The sequence below is a fragment of the Salvelinus sp. IW2-2015 genome, linkage group LG11 (assembly GCF_002910315.2).
Source record: "Salvelinus sp. IW2-2015 linkage group LG11, ASM291031v2, whole genome shotgun sequence".
Lineage (NCBI taxonomy): Eukaryota > Metazoa > Chordata > Actinopteri > Salmoniformes > Salmonidae > Salvelinus > Salvelinus sp. IW2-2015.
Window position 1 is genome coordinate 35,322,520 of NC_036851.1, and position 20,075 is coordinate 35,342,594.

The window sequence follows — 20,075 nt, forward strand, 5'->3', positions numbered from 1 at the left end:
CTAGTAAAACCAAATGCATGCTTTTCAACCGTTCGCTGCCTGCACCCGCCCGCCCGACTAGCATCACCACCCTGGACGGTTCTGACCTAGAATATGTGGACATCTATAAATACCTAGGTGTCTGGCTAGACTGTAAACTCTCCTTCCAGACTCATATTAAACATCTCCAATCCAAAATCAAATCAAGAATCGGCTTTCTATTTCGCAACAAAGAATCCTTCACTCACGCCGCCAAACTTACCCTAGTAAAACTGACTATCCTACCGATCCTCGACTTCGGCGATGTCATCTACAAAATAGCTTCCAATACTCTACTCAGCAAACTAGATGCAGTTTATCATAGTGCCATCCGTTTTGTTACTAAAACACCTTATACCACCCAYCACKGCGACCTGTATGYTCTAGTCGGCTCGCCCTCGCTACATATTCGTCGCCAGACCCACTGGCTCCAGGTCATCTATAAGTCCATGCTAGGTAAAGCTCCGCCTTATCTCAGTTCACTGGTCACGATAACAACACCCACCCATAGCACGCGCTCCAGCAGGTATATCTCACTGATCATCCCAAAAGCCAACACCTCATTTGGCCGCCTTTCCTTCCAGTTCTCTGCTGCCTGTGACTGGAACGAATTGCAAAAATTGCTGGAGTTGGAGACTTTTATTTCCCTCACCAACTTTAAACATCTGCTATCTGAGCAGCTAACCGATCGCTGCAGCTGTACATAGTCCATCTGTAAACAGCCCACCCAATTTACCTACCTCATCCCCTTACTGTTTTTATTTATTTACTTTTCTGCTCTTTTGCACACCAGTATCTCTACTTGCTCATGATCATCTGATGATTTATCACTCCAGTGTTAATCTGCTAAATTGTAATTATTCGCTCCTATGGCCTATTTATTGCCTACCTCCTCATGCCTTTTGCACACAATGTATATAGACTCATTTTTCCCCCCTACTGTGTTATTGACTTGTTTATTGTTTACTCCATGTGTAACTCTGTGTTGTTGTCTGTTCACACTGCTATGCTTTATCTTGGCCAGGTCGCAGTTGTAAATGAGAACTTGTTCTCAACTAGCCTACCTGGTTAAATAAAGGTGAAATATAAATTAAAAAATTWAAAAAATACTTATTTTGCAGTGCTCTGCAATCTTTTCAACCTCTTTCCATAGTTCTCCAAAGTAGTTCTCCTCACTTCTGTAGTCCTGTAATGTGTCTGTAAGGGAACCTACTAGATCCACAGCCCTTGCTAGGTCAAGAGGGTTTGATTGGAGCATGTCAGAAAGACACTTGGCATCACCAAGCACTTTACAAAAGGTAACCAAAAGCCCTTTGAAATGTAAATCTATTTGAGAAAGAAGGCCCCTTGCCTCCACTGATCTATCACCACTATTTTCAAGTGTGATATTCTGTGCACTCTCAGAACTGCTGGAAGCCTGTACCTCAGATTATGGCATGCCGTGTATCTGCATGCCCACCTTACATCCATAAGTCTCTGTAGTTCCCTGGGCTGCTGCTGTGGATACAGCTCTTTCTGCTGCAAGCCACTTGAGATGAACGTACGAGCCAGATACAAAGTTATAAAGCTTCTGCAGGAGAGCAAAAAAGTGAACTGCCTCAGGCACTGATTTTACAGCATCGACAAGAACCAAATTCAAACAATGTGCATTACAGTGCACATAAAATGCAAATCTTGCACTGTTTTAAATCCGTGCAGTCACACTAGAATGCTTTCCGCTCATGCCCCACAATATGATTTCTGTAGTCCAGACCATGTTTTTCAATGCCATCAATTATCGTTTTTGTGAGACCTACTGCATCTAAGCTTTCAGCTGACTGAAAGTGTAAAAAGCTTCCGTGGATGCCATTGTAATAGTACCTCACATCTGAAGACGTGGTATTTGTATTTGTATTTTTATTAGGTTTCATCTGCAATTACACTAAAAACTTCACTTTCTTTTACTTCTCTTATTATTTCACTTTCTACAATCTCAGCTCAGCCCTCAATAACTTTGTTCTGGATTTGGTGGCTTGTGTACTTAGCATTGCCACATGTATTCATCCTTTTCTCTATGAGAGGGTCATTCTTTGCTATTTCTTCTAAAATTGTCAAAAAAATACCCTTGTTGTGAGAGTCATCAGACTCTCGATGACCTCTCTGCACTATATTTTGATATTTTGTTTTAATGTAAGTACAGTTTTCCTCCACTTTCTTTTTCTGGTCCTCATTTATGACATCTAACATTGATGAGTTGCTGTCAATAGCCCTTTTATTCTGATTCCAAGCATGCATAGCATTGATATGATGCTCTGCCTTCGAATGGAGCTTAAACCCAGAATCTTTAAACAGCGCCTTTTTCCAGTTACAAAAACCTGACTGTGGTGTGAAGGCAGATTCAGGTGTATTGCAGAGAAAAATACCTACAGGCGAAACAATAAGTCGAATCTTGCCTTACAGAATATTCAAGCCATGAATTATTCTTATACCAGGAGCTGTTGAAAGCCCTTTTCCTAGTACCATGCTGAGTTCTGGGAAATGTTTTCAAACACGGCTGTACAGGATCCTCTTCTCTGGATCTTGAAATGTCTAAAATACACGTTAAATAATGTGCCATATCTCTATGGAAATGTATAATATTAGATAGTAACAGCTGCTAACTAAAATGTGTAGTTTAAAGTATAGGCCTGTCCTACCATTGGGCCCTTTTGGAACAGCCTATCTGGTGCTTGATGCAGTTGGGAGAGGCTTGATGACATCTCCTGGCAGCTCTGGCTCACTGTCTTGCTCAGAGCCCAGAGGTCTCTGTGTCATCCCTTGATACATCTGTTACATTAAAATAACACAAGAACCATTAATGTATAAACAAAATAAAAATGCCACAGCCATCAAAACAAGAACACACATGAATCAACAACCAACATTTTAAAGTGAGGCTTAATCTGACAAATCATCTATTACAAGCTAAAGCTAAACTTAAATTCTGAACTGKGCATGTGACTGACTGCCTGGTAGATGCTCTGACCTGGTGGTGGTAGACWGGGTCCTTGTGAAGTCTGACCACACTGACTCTGACTAGCCTCAGGTAGGGAGCCGCTCTGRGGTCCGGTGGTGATGCACGGGCTGGGGTCTGTTTGCACCTGATCTGCCTGTTTGTGCTTCTTTAAAAATACGTCTGATATATCTCCCTTTCTTTTCATGTTTAATTGACCCTRTGCAAAAATAAGACAGTCTATGGTTACATCTAAGCATCCAATTACCCACATTTTAGTCCAATCTCAATCTTAATTACAATTCCCCATTATCATAACTGTACCTTAAAATGAACTACCAGCCTAAGTTACTAGTTATATCATGGCTAGCCCTACTCTGCAGTAAGTAACTGAGCTAGCTATAATTTCTTACACCATTACGATAGCAAACAGGCTATCTGCAAATTGTGGTCATTTTTTGAGGAACGTTAACAGATTGATAATAACAATTGTTTTTTTTTCCGTTCAAGTACAAAAATCTAACTGAGTTAATGGATTTCAAATTGCTGAATGTTAACTTGTTGAACGCTAACAGATGTAGCCTACTAGTTACCCCACATTAGCTAAACATTCGTATACTGTAACTTACRACACTGTACTGTATATGCATGTGTTACCAGCACAGATGTAAACATAATGTTAGGCTAAATTGGGCTAAGTTATTCTTCTGTATCTCGCAACCAAAGTTAATGTTCTCTCTTCCTCCTCTTCGATTTGAAAACGTCAAAATAAATTCTTCTTTCAACAAGAGGTGAAATGAGATGTCAATCAGCATCAAACTGCCAGTAGGGAATGCAATTTTGGGGGGTCACCTAGAGTTTCCAATCAGATGTCAGGGGTGTACAGTGCCACCCCGGACACCCCTCTGGCTCCGCCCCTGTGTATATAATGACGAGACGCTCATGTCTCCACCCTAACAATGGGAGTCGTTATCCCAAAAGTGGGAAGGCAGGCAACAAGCTTAGGTCTGCATATTATATCCATAGAAACACATTGGGCTTATCATGGACAGATTTTGGCGAGAGTGGGCCCTCTCGCTTCGCCTCTTCCTCTCTGCTGGAACAATCTCATCGGAGAAAGCATCCGAGCGAGCAAAACAGAACCCCTCTGTCTTGCTAAATGTAACCCATGTATCTGATGCCGTCTGGACAGAAATAGTATGAAATGCCATACTATTTTTGTCCAGACAGAATCAGATACATGGTATACATATACACATACTGTTTTGCTCACTCAGAGGCTTTATCTGAAATTGATACGTATGTCTGTCTGGCAGGTCTCGGTCAAATAAATGATCAATATTTCAATATTKTCTTTTGACGGGCAAGGGCGTACGGTAGCCCATAACGTCGACCCTGTAGCCACAGTCATAAAATCTGATTTTAAACCTAACCCTAACCTTAACCCTAACCTTATCCACAATGTTAAACCCATGTGCCTAACCCTAACCTTAAATTAAGACCAAAAAGCAGATTTTTACAACACAGCCAGTTTTGACTTTACAGCTAGCCCATCTAGTAAAAATAGCTTAGTTCTTCCACCAGTGCAAGATTCATGAGAATAAATGTAAACCTGCTCAATATAATGCGTTGTCATCCCTACTGCCTCTGATCTGGCGGACTCACTAAACACAAATACTGCGTTTATAAATCATGTCTGAGCCTTGGTGTGTGCCCCTGATTGTCCGTACATAAAAACCATCTGGTTTATGTAATATAAGGAATATGATGTATTTCATTTACTTTTAACTTTTACTGAAGCATGAAAATCTAGTACTTTTTCCAACACTGTACTTAAATACACTTAAAACCAGATACTTTTAGACTTTTACTCAGGTATTATTATACTGAATGACTTTCACAAGTATGAGAATGGAGTACTTTTCCCTCCACTCTGTGTGTGTGTGTGTGTGTGTGTGTGCTGTGTGTGTGTGTGTGTGGTGGTGTGTGTGTGTGTGTGTGTGTGTGTGTGTGTGTGTGTGTGTGTGTGTGTGTGTGTGTGTGTGTGTGTGTGTGTGTGTGTGTGTGTGTGTGTGTGTGTGTGTGTGTGTGTGTGTGTGTGTGTGTGTGTGTCTGTGTCTGTGTGTCTGTGTCTGTGTCTATGTCTGGTCTGTCTGTCTCTGCCTGTCTGTCTGTCTGTCTGTGAGAGAGAGAAGTATGTGCATGTGTGGAAATGTGGGTGGGGGGGGCATGGGCGTGTGTGTGAGTGTCCTCCACCCCTGATCTCCGGGCCACACTTGTTAACATTCCCTCCTGTGCAAGGCCAGAGCCGAGATTAGTCTTGTTGACTCGGCAAGGACAGCCTGTCAGGGAAAGGCAGCAGGGAGAGCAGCCCCTTTACACACACTCACTCACACACACAAATCCTTGCACACTTGAACACATTCACAGACCCACACACACTCAAACAAACCTCACACAGGCGCTCACACACACGTGTGCACACACATACCTGTTCATGACCAGTTCCTCTTTGTTTCAGAAGACAGAAAACTCTTTGTGGGCATGCTCAACAAGCAGCAGTCTGAAGACGATGTGCGATGTCTCTTCGAGTCCTTCGGCAGCATTGAAGAGTGCACCATCCTTAGAGGTCCTGATGGAAACAGTAAAGGTCAGTGTCTGTGGTTCCAGCTTCTCATCATTTTGTTATGTTCATCCTCACGCCATATCATTAAAGACATTTATTTATTTATCTATTTATTTGAGTTTGAACATTTTGACACCTTGAATTAGAATCCTTGAAACCTTTCCGGCATTTATCTTTAGATGTGCAATAGCTTATGTCTGGCTAACAGTGATCTTAAAAGCTTTACCATCCTCTTCATCAGGCTCGGGGTGAAGTTTCCCCTAGGTACAGATCTAGGATCAGCTTCCCCTCCCCCAATCCTAACATGAACCATTTGTGGGAAAAATGCCAAACTGACCCAAGATCGGCGTCTAGGGGTAACTTCACCGTACACCCTTCATCAGTGCGCTTTATTGACAGGCTTCAGTAGTAAACCTCATTAGCTTCTTCAGTGCCGCTTCATTGCTTCACTTCATTATCAGTGGGCTGACTCTAATCAATAGGCTCCATCACAACTAAGCCCAATAATTACTGTATGCTTGATCATTCACAGTCATCAGTAAGCCTCATCAGTGAGCTCCTTCAGTGAGTTGAATGGGAACGACGGCATGGGGGATGCCGAATTTCTGCTGTGAGCTTGATCATCTAGACTCATCACTAGGTTTAATCGATAGTAACACTTCACTGGTAGTAAGGGTTACACTGTAAGTGTAAGCATCATCGTTAGGCTTCATCAGTTAACTTCTAATGAAAGCGGGTTTGAATGATGTGGGTATTAAACGTCTATTCCACGTTGGTAAAAAWTTTAATTTCATTGCAATGACGTGGAAACAACATTGATTCAACCAGTGTGTGCCCCGTGGGTAGTGACTGACTGTCTGACTGACTGTCTTTTCTGTCTCTTTCTCACTATCTGCTTCTCTCTCTTTCTCTCTGTTTCTCTCTCTGTTTCTCTCTCTCTCAGGTTGTGCGTTTGTAAAGTACTCCTCTCACGCTGAAGCTCAGGCAGCTATCAGTGCACTACACGGCAGCCAGACAATGCCCGTGAGTTCAGTATTCAATATGGTGAGTGTATCAGCTAGTGTGTGGCCTTGGTAGTGTATGTTTGTATGTGTTAACACATGTACTCCACTTCTCTCTCTCTCTCTCTCTCTCTCTCTCTCTCTGTGTGCTTACCTGCGTGTGTGTGGCAGGGTGCATCCTCAAGTCTGGTGGTGAAGTTTGCCGACACAGATAAGGAGCGCACCATCCGGCGCATGCAGCAGATGGCTGGTCAAATGGGCATCTTCAACCCCATGGCCCTGCAGTTTGGGGCCTACGGGGCCTATGCACAGGTAGGACACACCAGGGGAGAATGACTTCCCCCTCTCATTGAAGCCACGGATATTCAAGGCCGACCACAGTACTGCAGGCATAGTTAGCAAAAAACAGGATCCCCCATTATAGTGAATGGAAAAAATGGAAATTTTCGTGGTCAATTTTTGTGTAAAGAAGACAATCATGGTACCAATAATTGCATCTAATACACCAGATGTATGTCCTTGAACTAAGCATTTCTTTATTGCATACAGAAGAAGTTATAAGGATAATTTTGTTGCTAATGGCAACCTGCAGTACCCTGGTCGGACTTCAACTTGAATTACTAAATGAGTGGGGGTAGTACAAATGTTCACTCTAAGCTGCGCACGTGAGCGGGCGCAGTAGCCCGAGACTGCCGTGCAGCTCCCCGGGACAGCCACTCAGAATAAATATCAGCCCACACTCAACACACTCACTCAACTTTCTAGAGCAGTGGTCAGCAACCGGTCAATATTGCCAAGCATTTCTGTAAAAGGGGCCTCTCGAGAGGCGCAGCGGTCTAAGGCACTGCATCACAGTGCTAGCTGCGTCACTACAGATCCTGGTTCGATCCCAGGCTGTGTCACAGCCGTCCGCGCCCAGGAGACCCATGAGGCGGCGCACAATTGGCCCAGCATCGTCCGGGTTAGGGGAGGGTTTGGCTGGCCAGTATGTCCTTGTCCCATTGTGCTCTAGTGACTCCTGCGGCGGGCCGGCCGCATGCATGCTGACACGCCCAGGTGTACAGTGTTTCCTCCGACACATTGGTGCGGCTGGATTCCGGGTTAAGCGAGCAGTGTGTCAAGAAGCCGTGTGGCTTGGCAGGGTCGTATTTCGGAGCACGCACGTCTCTTGACCTTCGCCTCTCCCGAGTCCGTAAAGGGATTTGCAGCGATGGGACAAGACTGTAACTACCAATTGGGGAGAAAAAGGGATAAAAAAAATATTAATAAAAAAAAAACTATTTCTGTAAAAACACAATGATTTTTTTTATTGGTCTCGGCCTGTTGGCGGTAGGTGCACCCAATTCAACTGCCCTGCGCGCCGGGTAGGTAAACTGTTGCCTTTTTTAACCATTTCATGTGTCTGAAGGTACAAACTCTGCTTTCCCGGCGGGAGAGCAAATCAAGTAGCTGCAGTGACCGTGTCTCCAGTAACGGAGCAGGCATAAAAGAAAGCTAGAGCAAAGTTTATAGTGTAAGATTTCAAAACCAGACTAGAGAGAGACTGTCAATGAATACAGCAAAGAGCTACTGTTTTTATGAGTGAGTTCATGTTTAAGTTCTTACTCAGCTCTGTCAACACATTCTATTCAACACTTTTAGAATCCATAAAATGCGCATTCTTCCTATTTCCCCTCAGTGCTACAACAAGCACTGCAGCAGTAATGAATGAGGAGGAAAGTGTATCTATAGGCTTGCGTTGTTGTTATTATTAGCAGCTTGGGTCTTTTTAATATTGAGGAATATTTCACTTTCTCTGTTCTAACAGAGAGTAACAACATGAATTTGTGTATGAGGCTGAAATAATGAGGTGCGACTCAAGTTTCGCCATAAGCTGGGAGACGGTGTCCCTTTTTGGTCAGTGTCAATGAGAGCTGAGGGATGAGCGGAGGGATGTTGAGAAGCGGCACCTCAGTCTGCTGCTGTCTTCTTCCGCTGAGACTGAACATCAGATGTAGGCACCATCAGTCCAGTAAAATAAAAATAAAATGATTTAACTGTATGCTCACTTTGCTGTGCCTTACAAGTTATACAACAATGGCTCTATTACTGGTGTGATCATATAGCCTACCTCAAATGGCCCGAACAACAATGCATTGGCAGGGCAATTCAAGTAAAGCCAATATGCGGTGATAATGTATTGGACCTATAGCTTACTGGACAAACCTCATTGCTACAGTACTGTTTTTAATTGTTTAATGTTGCATAGGCTTACATTTTTTAAGTCAGGTTAAAAAAAATCTGAGCGGTAGATCTCAGCTTGCATTTTGACTCAGAAAATGTTGGTGACCACTGTTCTAGATTTTTCCCTGTTAAAACTTCTCAAGGATAGGGGGCAGCATTTGGAATTTTGGATAAAAAGCGTGCCCAAATTAAACTGCCTGCTACTCATGCCCAGAAGCTAAGATATGCATATTATTAGTATATTTGGATAGAAAACACTCTGAAGTTTCTAAAACTGTTTGAATCATGTCTGTGACTATAACAGAACTTATTTGGCAGGCGAAACCCCGAGGACAAACCATTCAGAATTGTTTTTTTGAGTTCACTCTCTTTTCAATGAAATTTCATTGGGAATCCAGATTTCTAAGGGACCTTCTTGCAGTTCCTATCGCTTCCACTGGATGTCAACAGTCTTTAGAAATTGGTTGAGGTTTTTCCTTTGAGAAATGAAGAAGTAACACTGTTCAGAATGAGGCTCGAGGGAAGTGTACTCTTTGTTAGAGGCGCATTACACAGAGGCTCGCTACACTTTGTTTTCCTCTGGTATTGAACAGATCATTCCATCTTCAATTTTATTGATTATTTACGTTACAAAATACCGAAGTTGTATTACAAAAGTAGTTTGAAATGTTTGGACAAAGCTTACAGGTAACTTTTGTAGTCATGTTACGCGAGTTGGAACCAGTGTTTTTCTGGATCAAACGCGCCAAATAAATTGACATTTTGGATATATATCGACGGAATTAATCGAACAAAAGGACCATTTGTGATGTTTATGGGACATATTGGAGTGCCAACAGAAGCTCGTCAAAGGTAAGGCATGAATTATATCTTTATTTCTGCGTCTTGTGTCGCGCCTGGAGGGTTGAAATATGATGGTCTGTGTTTGTTTGCTTGGGTGCTATCCTCAGATAATAGCATCGTTTGCTTTCGCCGTAAAGCATTTTTGAAATCTGACACATTGGCTGGATTCACAACAAGTGTAGCTTTAATTTGGTATATTGAATGTGATTTCATGAAAGTTTAATTTTTATAATAATTTATTTGAATTTGGTGCTCTGCATTTTCACTGGATGTTGGCCAGTTGGGACGCTAGCGTCCCACATATCCCAGAGAGGTTTTAACCTGTTCATACAATTGTCCTTCAGACAAGGAGGTGACTGAAAATGTTGTTGTGTTGCTTGATGCAAAAAAATACTTTACAAAATAAAATGCATTATTATTCCCATTCCATTATAACAGAGAATCAGACAAATTATGCTACCCTTAGCGTATTCAAGCCTGYCTCAAAAAACAACTGCCCCTTTAAGAAAAAAAATGAACTATTTTCCTGACTCGCTTTTCAAAGATGTCTAGAAATTTACACATTTTGTGCTCTTGTAGGAATCAATCACACCCCTATCGCTGACTACAAATTATCTATAACTGGGCTAATAACTCACTAACTAGCAAAGGATGTGAACAAATGTGCAAGTGGCTATATGCAGCTCTGACTTTGATCTCAAAACAAGCGCATCAAAACAAAACGACCGCTCGTACTGTAAACACAGTCCAGTTCAAAGCAAATGGCACAGATCCATATACGGCAATGGTCTATTTGCATATAGGCATACTGCAGCTCTGATTGTTTATGCCACACCGGTCTGTGTAGAGTACGGGCAGAGTTGTGCGTGTCAATGCAATAGAATCCTACTCTGATGCTTTCTGCCTACAATATTGCATTTAAAGTGGCAAATGTTGAGTTGATTCGATCACAATTGACACAGTAAAGGGAAACGTTTATAGTGTTATTAATGTCAAGCCCTGCAAGTTTTTTCAAACGTTTCATGGAATGTACATTGAACACCACACTTTGGCTGCTACTGTAGGCTGAATGATAGAAGAGCTATTTCCATGTTAAAATGTTTTGGGATGCATGTTCTCCATTGTTTTTGGTAGGCCACTCTGGTTGGCCTACATTATGATCAAATAGCCACCGTAGCCTACTTGGCCACTGGTAAAACTATAACTTAAAGCGTACAGTGTTCACAGTAAATGCGACCTGATATTTACTCAGTGGTGAAATATTTTGGAGGGAACATTGGGCAGCACTGAGCTAGCCTGCAACATCACTTCCTGGAGTAGCTCAAACGGCGCATATTATGTCTCCATGAGACGCCATTTGGCTTCGATGTGCTACTGAGTTTCACATAGGAATGAATGGTGTCACGTAATCGATGGCTGTGTCCATTCATATATACAGTCATTTACACACACACACACAAAATAGAATATGAGCCGAAGTATAAGAAAAAGTAAAAATTGTGCAGAATAAGAAAGTCACACTCTCCATCCCTCTCTCCTGAGTGGCGCGGCAGTGCTAGAGCCGTCACTACAGACCCTGGTTCCCATGGAGTGGCGCACAATTGTCCCAGCTTCATCTGGGTTAGGGTTTGGCCGGGTTAGGCTGTCATTGCAAATACAAAATTGTTCTTGACTGACTTGCCTAGTTAAATAAAGGTTAAATAAAAAAATTATTAAAATATCTCCCTCTCTCCCCCTCACTACATCTCTCCATGCAGGTGCAGCAGCAGCAGGCAGCGTTGATGGCGTCAGTAGGGCAGGGGGGCTACCTCAGCCCCATGGCAGCCTTTGCCGCTGCACAGATGCAGCACATGGCCACCATCAACGGCCTCCCAGGGGGGCACATGACCCCCACGTCAGGTGAGGCCAGGGGTCAAGGGTTCAACTTCTCCACCTGTAAGGCAATCATATTAAGATATTATCAGCTGTCGGGTGTGGGGGGGACTTAGTTGTCAGTAAAAAACACCCTTCGTGGTCAGTTGTCAGACCATACTTTGTCAGTTAACTGGCAATGTCCCTTGCTCATCTCTTTCTTTCTTTCTCTCTGCCAGGTGGCAGTACCCCCCCTGGTATTGGCGCCCCCACAGTGACCAGTATCCCCTCGCCCATCAGTGTGAATGGTTTCGCTGGGATGCCCCCCCATCAGGCCAATGGGCAGCCCACTGCCGAAGCTGTGTACACCAACGGGATACACCCCTATCCTGGTAAGCCACCTCAAACCACCCATCCACCTACCACAAACATTCAGCAGAACACACACTGCAGAGGACACATACTTGCTGAAGGATATTTAAAGACAAAATAACACACACTCGCTGTGATACATGTGTAGGGCAGCCCCCGAAGTGACACTTAATTTCACTGTATGCAGAATTTCTTCTGTGTAGCCTTAGGAATTCAGCATTCTCTGTACTGATCTTGCCAACCCCCATTGTCTGACCACTGAGAAGCAGATGATGTAGGTATCGCTCCACAGCTAGTCAGGAACAAACAAGAGAAAGAACAATGAATCTAAGACCCTTTAATAAGTCTCTGAGTTGTTTGGATTCAACATCTGAGTTGTTGACCAATAGTATTACTCTAAAGTTAACTTTCAATCAGACATCAGACCTACAGGATGTAACCTCTGCTTCTCAGAGGTGAGACAATGGGGGTTGGCAAGATCAACACAGAGAATKTTKAATTCCTAAGACAACACAGAGGAAATTCTTGCATTCAGTGAAAAGAAGAGTCACTTCGGCGGCTGCCCTACACACATTCACTACAATGTGCACTGGCTTAACACATGCAGAGTAGAACGCAGACTCGCCACAAAGCATGCAAGGTTCAACCAATGATTGACATATACAGTAGGCCTACATGCATTACATGGATAGAACAAGAGCCATGTATAATATATGTTACATATTACCCAATTTTACACATTTACCTGAATCTTTGAATTCCCAAAGACTGATGTAATTACCGTGAAATTTAAATTAATAGCCCAGGCTTTTATTTGCTTAAATCAGGCGCGTATTGGAGACAGACTTCTATTTGAGCCAGGCGTCTATTTCCTTAATACACACAGCTTTTGCTCATTTGCAGTTAATTGTTTATTTCCAGCGTTTACTTCCAGCATTTTAAGCAATTTCTTTATTTTCTGCACTAATGTGTAATCATTTACACACTGTGTCAAGTTTATTTTGACTCAGCATCCCTCTATAAAAAAACTTTTCCTTGACAGAATAATGATTCTCCTCTTTTATTGTGCATTTTCATCAGTTCTTACTTTCGCCACTAGAAGGCGATCGGGCATTTTCTGGGGTCTGTACTACCGAAGTTGTTAACTGCTTTTGTGCTTGCCAGTTAGCTAGTACTGATGGGAAGTTTGGGTATTTTTTTCAACTAATCTTTTGACTAATTTTGTTCATTTGAGTCAGTAATACCCAGAGCAGACAGGACCCCTTACCTGCTAACAATGAACTGAAAACTTTAAAGGGTCATGATTCTACAAGCCTCTTGTTCGCATATTGTCTTTCCACATAAGGGGCTTATTAGAAGTTGTCATTTGTGACTGAGACTTGTAAAAGTGTGCTTTAAACAATTAACATTTGTTGATTGCTAGGCATACAAATACGATTATTTCTTGATACATTTGAAACGAGGTCCAGTTGTGACCGCAACTAGACTAGATTGCAAACGACTCTTGGCAGAATGCCTTGCTTGACTGCCACGAGGGTGATAAACAGAATGCCTTGCTTGACTGCCACGAGGGTGATAAACAGAATGCCTTATTTGACTGCCACGAGGGTGATAAACAGAATGCCTTGCTTGACTGCCACGAGGGTGATAAACAGAATTCCGTTTGCGAACTGCAGCCCCGCAAACGATTTGTTCTCGAGTTTGTTGAGCAGAAGCTGTGTATGTTTTGGTTCTAAAAAGCTGTGTGCATCATAACATTCAAAAATCTATTAATTGCATACATTTTTCCACCATGTGATCAATTATCAGTTCTAAAAGTGTATTTTTCTTATTTATGCTCATGATCTATTTTCCTGCGCTCATATGACAGATAGTTCATGGTCGGACTCGGAGCACGTCTCTGGACTGCCGTAGGACTCATTGTGGCCAGCACTAGCACAGGTCAAATGAACAACAAAAATTAACGAGTCACTGATTCATGACTCTTGAGTCAGTAAAAATAGTTATTCAAAAATAGCTTATCGTTCGCAAGCTGCACATCACTATTAGCTAGCAGTTCTCAACTGTTAGCAGCCAATGGCTAGACGTTTCTTACTGGCGATAAAAATATATGATTTACATAATTTTTTTGAGTCATTACTGAATTATTTAATGTAACAAATCAAACATTAAACCATGTAGACAGTTCATTTAGACCCGCCGTTTATTTGACAGACGTTTATTTGCCGAAATGTGTGCCATTGCCCGGCTATTAGAAGGGACAGGTGGCTTTTTGAGACTGCGTTTAATTTAATATTTTACACGGTTCTCACGTGTAATAATGATGTGGCTGTGGTGCAAATCTGTGACTGAGGGTAACTTGTGCAGCAGGTCTATTTTGCCCCAAACATTTCCCATCCTTTCAGAGGGGCATGATGTTGGATTCTTTTCAGGAGGGCTGGCTGTATTGAAAAACAGGTTTTTGTAGTCATCTTACAAAGGACAAAGAAACAAACAGCTGTGTTATGAATGGTAAGAAAGGTGTTTATAAAAGGTTATAAAGGTTGCTGATGTACAGTATGCGCTTGCATCATGTTCCAATGTTAGCCAGTATGTGTGTCAACGTCCTTGGGTTTGTGAATAGTGGAGGAAATGCTTCTTTCTCCAATCTCTTTCCAGTGTTGCAGGAGGTGGTTTTTAGAGAGGACTCTGAAAAAAACAGCTTGGCTCATCGGAGTTGTTTTGCGATTTCAGAGGTGGCCTGAACTTCTCTTTCTTCTCTCTCTGAAGGTACCCACTCTCAAGCCTTTCTCCCCCCTGTCTGTGTGTGTGTGTGTGTTGTGTGTGTGTGTGTGTGTGTGTGTGTGTGTGTGTGTGTTGGTGTGTGTGTGTGTGTGTGTGTGTGTGTGTGTGTGTGTGTGTGTGTGTGTGTGTGTGTTGTCTGTGTTGCTGTGTCTGTTGTCGTTTGTGTCTGTGTCTGTGTCTATGTCTGTGTGTCTGTCTGTCTGCCTGTCTGTCTGTCTGTCTGTCTGTGAGAGAGAGAAGTATGTGCATGTGTGGAAATGTGGGTGTGTTTACATGCATGTGTGTGACAGTGTGGTTCTGATGAGTGTGTGTAGTGGCATGGTATTGGTTATTATTTAGGTGTAATATTTCCAATTCGCTGTGTGTCTGTAACATGTGTTGGTCCAAAAATGTGCACCACACAAGAATGTCATATAGTGCCAGGAGTTCTTGAGCGGATGGGGTGGATCTACATTAATCTTGGCGTGTTATAGTGGTCAATCTGGTCATTAAAACTGTTCAAATTGGTGTCTGTATGTGTGGAAATATAGCCAGTCCCAGACTGTGTCCTTTTTGCCCAGTTGTGTGTGTGAAAATGGTGAGAGACAGGAGAGATTAAGTTAAATTGCCATTCACGCTCAAACACAGCACAGTGACTCCTTCATATCTCCCTCTCTAACCGTTTCATGTCTCCCTCTCTAACCATTTCATATCTCCCTCTCTAACCACTTCATATCTCCCTCTCTAACCGTTTAATTTCTCCCTCTCTAACCGTTTCATATCTCCTTCTCTAACCACTTCATATCTCCCTCTCTGTGTCTTCCCATCCTTACTGTTTTTTTCTACTCTTCTTGTCCTTTCACTCTCTCTCCTTCTCTTCGACTCAACAGCTCAGAGTCCCACTGCAGCAGATCACCTACAGCAGGCTTACACAGGAGTCCAGCAGTATGCAGGTATGTCACTCTCACATGGTGTGTGTGTATGCATAATCTGATATGTAGGTGTGTGTGTGTGTGTAAAAACATGCGTCTTAGCGTCTTATCAAATACATGTGTGTGTATAAATATTTTTGTGCACGGCGCGAGTGAGTGTGTGTGTAGGTGTGTGCGCTCGGCTCTCCCGCCTTTGAGTGTTATCTGATCTGCTTATGTATGTGTGTGTCTTAGCAGCCTACCCTGCTGCATATGGCCAGATCAGCCAGGCCTTTCCCCAGCCTCCTCCCATCATCCCACAACAGCAGAGAGAAGGTGAGGCACACACACACACCAACCCTGGTCTATGCCAATCTGATCAAACTAAGTGTTAAAGTGGCTGGTATTTTTTGCTTGTCTCCAGGCTCATACACTACTAACAAATCAACTGTCCCTTTCAWAGCACGTCCATGCAGTCTGCCTCAATGTTACATGAGGGGTGCACCTCAATAGCTTCCTTTCTTTGTCTTTCTTTGTCACCAGCAGAACCGGCGATTTAACATGTAGATACTTTGGGAAACAGCCAATGTTCTGTGTTTTCTTTTGTCCTGGAAGAAAGCCAGAGAAAGCAAGTGAGAGAGATGCATAACAGTAGACTTGCTGTAATCAGCCCATGTGGAGGGAGAACTCATTGACCTGTGTGCTGGATGACACTGGCTTGGGACTCTGGCTCCCCCCTGTGGAGTGTAGATTAAACATATGGGAATCATTTTGCATCCCAAATGGCACCCTATTCCCTTTATAGTGCACTACTTTTGACCAGAGCCCCCTATGGGGCATCATCTGATTCCAGAACTTGTTCTACATAGTCTTTCTGATATCATATTATGTACCAGTTTAGTTGCATCATCATGTTGATTGGTCTTCCCCCCTTAATACCACCACCTCTCACACCCCTTTGCTATAACCCCCCCTCTCTCTCCCACCCCATCCCACTCCTTTCCTCTTTCTCTCTCCCCTGCCCCAACCCCTCTCCTCTCCTTTCTCTCCCTGATGCCACCCCCCCTCTCTCCTTTCCTTTCTCTCCCTGATGCCACCCCCCCTCTCTCCTCTCCTTTCTCTCCCCGATGCCACCGTTCCCCTCCTTTCTTTCCCCCTCTCCTCTCCCTCTCCCACTCCTTTCTCTCCCCCATCCCATCCTTCCTCTCTCTCTCTCTGTGTGCAGGGCCGGAGGGCTGTAACCTGTTCATCTACCACCTCCCTCAGGAGTTTGGGGATGGCGAGCTGATGCAGATGTTCCTGCCTTTCGGTAATGTCATCTCCTCCAAAGTGTTTGTGGATCGGGCGACAAACCAAAGTAAATGCTTTGGTGGGTAAAAATGATAAAACACCTGTAAAGATGATTTATTCTTCATTATTATCCTTATTATTATTCTTATTACTTCAACATTTTTTTTTGAAAACATTGAAGAGACATTGTAAATTATATACAGTGGGGCAAAAAAGTATTTAGTCAGCCACCAATTGTGCAAGTTCTCCCACTTAAAAAGATGAGAGAGGCCTGTAATTTTCATAATAGGTACACTTCAACTATGACAGACAAAATGAGAAAAAAAAATCCAGAAAATCACATTGTAGGATTTTTTATTGAATTTATTTCAAATTATGGTGGAAAATAAGTATTTGGTCACCTACAAACAAGCAAGATTCTGGCTCTCACACACCTGTAACTTCTTCTTTAGAGGCTCCTCTGTCCTCACTCGTTACCTGTATTAATGGCACCTGTTTGAACTTGTTATCAGTATGACACCTGTCCACAACCTCAAAAGTCACTCCAAACTCCACTATGGCCAAGACCAAAGAGCTGTCAAAGGACACCAGAAACAAAATTGTAGACCTGCCCAGGCTGGGAAGACAATCTGCATAAGGTAAGCAGCTTGTTTGAAGAAATCAACTGTTGGGAGCAATTATTAGGAAATGGAAGACATACAGACCACTGATAATCTCCCTCGATCGGGGCTCCACGCAAGATCTCACCCCGTGGGGTCAAAATGATCACTAAGAACGGTGAAGACAAAAATCCAGAACTCACACGGAGGAGGCTTAACCTATGAATGACCTGCAGAAAGCTGGGACCAAAGTAACAAGGAGCCTACCATCAGTAACACACTAAAATCCTGCAGTGCCAGAACGTGTGTCCCCCTGTCTTAAGCGGCGATGTGTCTATGCAGTCCAGGCTCCTTAATGGTTGTTTGGCTATAGGTTTAGAGAGCAATTTGAGATGATTCAGAAGAAGATGATTAGGACTGGTAATGTCGGAACTGATGGAATGTCGTAATGGTCACAGACACCAAAAGGATGAACTTTTATCCGGGTTAAAAAACTCAATATCTCGTCGTGTATAAAATTGGAGGACAAAAGAAACCCATACCTACTGTGAAGCAAATGGAGGGTAGGAAAACATATGCTTTTGGGGCTGTGTTTTTCTGCAATAGACCAGGACACTGAGTGCCGTGTAAGGGGAAGACCATGACCATGGGGCGAATGTATCCGTAGCGATATTTCTGAGTGAAAACCGTGTCCTTCCATCAGCAAGGTGCAAATGGAGAATGAAACGTCTGGCTGGTCTCAGCATGAACAATGATCCCAAACAACCGCCCGGACAACGAAGGAGTGGCTTCGTAAGAAGCATTTCAGGGTCTGGAGTGGCCTAGCCAGTCTCCAGATCTCAAACCCCATAGAAAATCTTTGGAGGGAGTTGAAAGTCCGTGTTGCCCAGCAACAAAGCCCCAAAACATCACTGCTCTAGAGGAGATCTGCATGGAGGAATGGCCAAAATACCAGCAACAGTTGTGTGAAAAACCTTGTAAGACTTACAGAAACGTTTGACCTCTGTCATTGCCAACAAAGGGTATACAGTGATCCCTCGCCACTTGCGGTTCACTTATCGCGGATCTCGCTATTTCGCGGATTTTCATAATGCATTTTTTTTTTTTTTTGGTGCATTGTGCTCTGCATTCTGATTCGCTAAAAACTCTTTCCCGCTTCTTGTATCAAAACATGCTACGAATTAGTGCTCATTTTGTGTCTCGCTTGCAGTTATGTGTTACGTACATAAAACAGCTTGGCAAATTTACCATTAATTGGCCAAATATACTTGTAATTTCGAACATCTCCTAAACCCCTAATGTCGACGAAACGGCTACCACACGTGAGTCACTGTATTTGTATACATGTAATAGTTGCTAATTGTAAAAAAAAAAAAAAAGTTTTCTATTTCTGCGGATTCAACTTATCGCGGGTCATTTTCGGAACGTAACCCCGCGATAATATGATAATACGAGGTAGGGATACTGTAATATAGCGAAAGTATTGAGATAAACTTTTGTTATTGACCAAATACTTATTTTCCACCATAATTTGCAAATAAATTCATTAAAAATCCTACAATGTGATTTTCTGGATTTTATTTTCTCATTTCGTCTGTCATAGTTGAAGTGTACCTATGATGAAAATTACAGGCCTCTCTCATCTTTTTAAGTGGGAGAACTTGCACAATTGGTGGCTGACTAAATACTTTTTTGCCCCACTGTAGTTGCTTGAAAATTCAGGGCCCAGGCGGGAGTGAATTTGTCTTGCGGGTCTTCTGTTACAGATACAGTACCCTGAAAAAGTATTTGCCTCCTTTCTGGGTTTTTTCTATTTTTGCATATTTTTGACACAATGTTATCAGCTCTTCAGCAAAAACCTAATATTAGATAAAGGAAACGTGAGTGAACGAATAACACAAAAATGCGATTTCTGTCATTTATTTAATAAACTTTTTGGATGACATGGGTCCCGTTATCTCTTGCGAAAACCAAACACTGCATTCCACAGTAAGAATCTCATACCAACGACCTAGCATGGTGGTGATAGTGTGATGGTTTAGGGATATTTACTGCCTCAGGACCTGGATGACTTGCTATCGTTGAAGGAACCATGAATTATGCTCTGTATCAGAATTCTACAGGAGAATGTCAGGCCATACATGAGCTAAAGCTGAAGCGCAGCTGGGTCCTGCAGCAAGACAATGATCCAAAACACACAAGCAAGTCTACATCAGAATGGCTGAAAAGCATCACATTTCAAGTTTTGCAATGGCCTAGTCAAAGTCCAGACCTAAACCCGATTGAGATGTTGTGGCAGGACCTGAAACGAGCAGTTTATGCTCGAAAATCCACAAATGTCGCTGAGTTAAAGCAGTTCTGCATGGAAGAGTGGGACAAAATTCATCCACAGCGATGTGAGGAACTGATCAATAACTACAGGAAGCATTTGGTTGCAGTCATTGAAGCTAAAGGTGTCACAACCAATTAAAGAGTGTAAGATGGCAATTACTTTTTCCACATAGAGGCATTAGGTTTTGCATAACTTTGTTAATTAAATAAATTAAATATGTATCACATTTTTGTGTTATTTGTTCACTCAGGTTCTCTTTATCTAATATTAGGTTT

General features: G+C 42.7%; 1 protein-coding gene across 1 annotated transcript in view; it reads left to right on the forward strand.

Moving 5' to 3' along the window:
• LOC111970281 (CUGBP Elav-like family member 4) overlaps positions 1-20,075 on the forward strand; it is a 142,038-nt gene that overhangs the window by 111,787 nt on the left and 10,176 nt on the right. Inside the window, exons 4-11 of the mRNA XM_023996936.2 lie at positions 5,511-5,639; positions 6,559-6,638; positions 6,788-6,928; positions 11,440-11,581; positions 11,773-11,925; positions 15,559-15,621; positions 15,835-15,915; positions 16,805-16,888. Of these exons, the coding sequence (XP_023852704.1) occupies positions 5,511-5,639; positions 6,559-6,638; positions 6,788-6,928; positions 11,440-11,581; positions 11,773-11,925; positions 15,559-15,621; positions 15,835-15,915; positions 16,805-16,888 (873 nt within the window). The remainder of the gene's footprint in view (positions 1-5,510; positions 5,640-6,558; positions 6,639-6,787; positions 6,929-11,439; positions 11,582-11,772; positions 11,926-15,558; positions 15,622-15,834; positions 15,916-16,804; positions 16,889-20,075) is intronic.